The sequence below is a fragment of the Thermobia domestica genome, chromosome 9, assembly GCF_964235325.1.
Source record: "Thermobia domestica chromosome 9, izTheDome1.hap1.1, whole genome shotgun sequence".
Lineage (NCBI taxonomy): Eukaryota > Metazoa > Arthropoda > Insecta > Zygentoma > Lepismatidae > Thermobia > Thermobia domestica.
Genome location: NC_137462.1, coordinates 53,380,146 through 53,383,698, shown reverse-complemented (window position 1 = coordinate 53,383,698; position 3,553 = coordinate 53,380,146). Strand labels below are relative to the sequence as shown.

Sequence of the window (3,553 nt, the reverse complement as noted above, 5' to 3'; positions counted from 1 at the left end):
GGGATAAATAGAATCTGAGTTGAGTTGAGTTGAGTTTGAGTTTTACGTCCCGTTCAGCAGCGAGGCTATATGAGACGTGGACCTACTGATTAACGTGGAATCCGAACCACATGAGCTCCCGCCGGGAAAAATAGAATCTGAGTTGTACCCGATATCAAGAGAGCATTTTTACAAATTAGTGTTTGTAAAAGAGACCGTGACTTTTTGAGATTTTTGTAGGTTGACCAGGAGGGAAACGAAAAGATATTTCGCCACAAGCGTGTAGTTTTTGGTGTGAACTGTAGTCCATTTTTGTTGTGTGCAGTGATAGAACATCATCTTAAGTTAGAAATGGAAAAACAAAGAGAAGGAAAAAGCCAATATTCCAGAGAAGTCATCGCTCAGCTTTCGAAGTGCTTTTATGTGGACAATTACGTTACGAGCGTAAGGAATGAAGAGGAGCTTCATCACTTCATTAATGAAAGCACCCAAGTAATGGCGAAATCTGGATTTGAGCTGAGAGGGTGGGAGTACACTTCTCTTGGAGAGATGGAGCAAAACAACGGAGTACCGGTCTTGGGTCTACAGTGGGAAACGAAATCTGACGCTTTGGCAATAAGACCAGAATGCTGCGACGGGTTGATACCAGAAGTTCTTACAAAGAGGGTTATTTCGTCGTTTGCAAACCGGATATTTGACCCCATAGGGATTACTTCTCCTGTGACGTTGTATCCAAAGATCCTTTTGCAAGAAATTTGGCGATTGGAATTAAGTTGGGACGAAGATGTACCAGGGGCAGTAAGGAAGAAATTTTTACAGTGGGTAGGTGAATTGCCTTTGTTGAAAGAAGGAGATTCAGAAAATTGTAGCCTACATGTGTTCTGTGATGCAAGGGAAAGAGCCTATGCTACGGCAGTTTTTCTTAGAACTGTTACCAGATAAAACATTAATGTGCAGTTAGTACAAGCCAAGACAAGAGTTGCTCCTATAAAGAAATCAACCATAGCAAGATTAGAATTATTGGCAGCTACTTCTGTGATTGAGGTCTTGAATCTTGAAGGTATACAGATTTATTATTGGACAGATTCTGCAACAGTTCTTGCATGGATTAAACGAGATGAGCAATGGAATACTTTTGTTTGGAATCGAGTGCAAGAAATCAGAAAATTAAGTGAAAAAGAAACTTGGCATTACGTACCAAAAAACATGAATCCGGCGGATTTACCATCGAGAGGATGTACTTCAGAACAACTACTTGTGTCAAAATGGTGGGAGGGTCCTTCGTAGCTGCGACGACACCCAAGGAGGAATGGCCAGAACAGAAGTGTGAGTACAAAGAAGAAACTATTACACAGGAAAAGAAAAAGACGGTCTCATCAGCTATGCTTAATGTTGTAAAGGACAGTGACTGGTATTATCGGTATCCTCCGAAGTACAAACAATTAGTTCGCATAATAGGTTGGATGAAAAGATTTATTCATAATTGTCCTTCTAAGCAAAGAAGAAGCAACGAATTGTCTGTTGAACAATTGATATCAGCAGAGAAGACTGTTATTAGAGTTGTCCAAACAGATTCCTTTGAGGGTGTTGGCGACAAGAATTTGAAATCTTTGTGTCCGTTCGAAGACAATGACAAAATCATCAGAATAAAAACCAAAATTACAGAACTGTCAGATGTTGAAACCTTTCGTTATCCAGTTGTGTTGCCAAGAACACATCCAGTAGTAAAAAGGTTAGTTTACGATAAACATGTGGAAGCTTGTCATGTTGGTGTTCAAGGTTTGTTGAGTCTTCTTAGGGAACAGTTTTGGATACTCAAAGGAAGAAAAACCATTCGATCTATAATAAAGCTATGTGTCATATGTAAACGATATACTGCCAAGAAGTTGGAACCAATCCCTGTAGCCCTTCCCGAAGATAGAATCAGAGATGCAGCAGTGTTTGAAGTAACGGGAGTGGACTTTCCCGGAGCAGATAGACTACGAGATGGAGGAAAAGCTTGGATTTCTATATTGTGCAGTATATAGAGCAGTGCATTTGGAGCTTGTTTCCGTATTATCAACTAGTGACTTTCTTCAAGTCCTTAGAAGATTTATAGTGCGTCGAGGACGTCCTTCGGTCATTTACAGTGACAATGGCACGAATTTTGTTGGCACAGAAAATTTATTGAGCAAACTGGATTGGGAATGTATAACGTCTTTTGCAACTGTGAAACGCATCAAGTGGAAATTCAATCCATCCAGTGCTGCTTGGTGGGGTGGATGGTGGGAGCGTTTAATTCGATTAATGAAAGGATGTTAAGGAGAATGCTTGGGAAGGCTTCGCTAAATTATGGAGAATTCATTACTGTGATGATGTGTGACTGTGAAGCTGCCATGAATGGTCGACCGTTAACTTATGTTTCTGATGAAACTTCGGATTTACTAGCTTTAACTCCATCTATGTTTCTGCAGCAAGTTAGAGAAGTAGGAGTACCGGATCTCGACAACTTGAAATCCGTTGAGATGTTGTCATAAACTCAGGAAACAGTTACGCAGTAGATTTCGCAGTTAATATTTGGGACAGTTGGTGCAGCATTGGAAATGTAGAAGAGACCATAGTGAAATAAAAATAGGGGATGTCGTACTTGTAAAAAACGAGAACTTGAAACGTTTAGAATGGCCTTTAGCAAGAGTTGTTGAAATATTACCTGGACGTGACGGTGAAGTACGACTTTTGCGGTTGAAGACATGTACCGGATTGATGATGATACTAGCGCAACGAGTTTTTCCCCTGGAAGTTCATTCAAATGAGATACCACAGGTGTTGAAAGAACCAGCAGTGTATCCTAGTGATGAACAAATGGACGGAGTGATTGATAAAAACACAGACACTAAATGTGAAACAAAATTTTAAACTGTTACAACTCGAACTGGTAGAAAAGTGAAACCTTCTACCAGATTAGATCTTTTTTATATACTTAAAAATAAATAATGTTTGTTGTGGTTGAGTTACTAGTCCCCTCAACGTAACTCAAGATGGGAAAATGTTGTATTTGTTACGGCAACATTTGTACCGAGTTTCTTCTTCTTTTGTTTTTCTTTTGTTCCTTCGCTCGTTTTGTATCAGCTGTAGTGCAAATGTTAGAATAAAATAGTATTTTTTGCCTTCTATAATATAACATTAACGTTTTATTGTAACATATATCTACAATATTTATTCCGGCGTTCCGCAGGTTTCCAATTTTAATCTGCTTTTATTTTTTGTGTTTAATAATGATAATAGCGACAACTAAAAGTGTAAATTTTTAATGTCTGTTGATGATCTAAAAATTTATAAATCTGCTAAGAGTTTGGATGACCGATTTGTAACTCAAAATAAAATTAACGATGTTTTACATTGATCTGAAATCAGTCTGTTACCATTAAATTGTAATAAAACATTAGTATCATTTTTATGCATTCTTTCTTACATTTCAAAGTGAATTTGTTATCTATGATAATTTTATACGTTCTTATCATTATACAAGGCATTTGAGAAGATTTTTAGCTACTGCCTGTCAAGAAGTTATCCCTATGTATAGATGTTTATCAGC

General features: G+C 38.0%; 1 protein-coding gene across 1 annotated transcript; it reads left to right on the top strand.

The window, feature by feature from the left end:
* The first annotated feature begins 1,244 nt into the window (after nt 1-1,244).
* Nucleotides 1,245-2,006, top strand: LOC145660811 (uncharacterized). The gene has a single exon (XM_081726228.1). It carries the CDS (start codon nt 1,245-1,247, stop codon nt 2,004-2,006), a length of 762 nt encoding a protein of 253 aa, XP_081582354.1.
* The last annotated feature ends 1,547 nt before the right edge of the window (nt 2,007-3,553 follow it).

Excerpts from the sequence above, each read along its gene's own strand:
- LOC145660811 (XM_081726228.1), top strand. The coding sequence starts at position 1,245 with ATGGTGGGAGGGTCCTTCGTAGCTGCGACGACACCCAAGGAGGAATGG.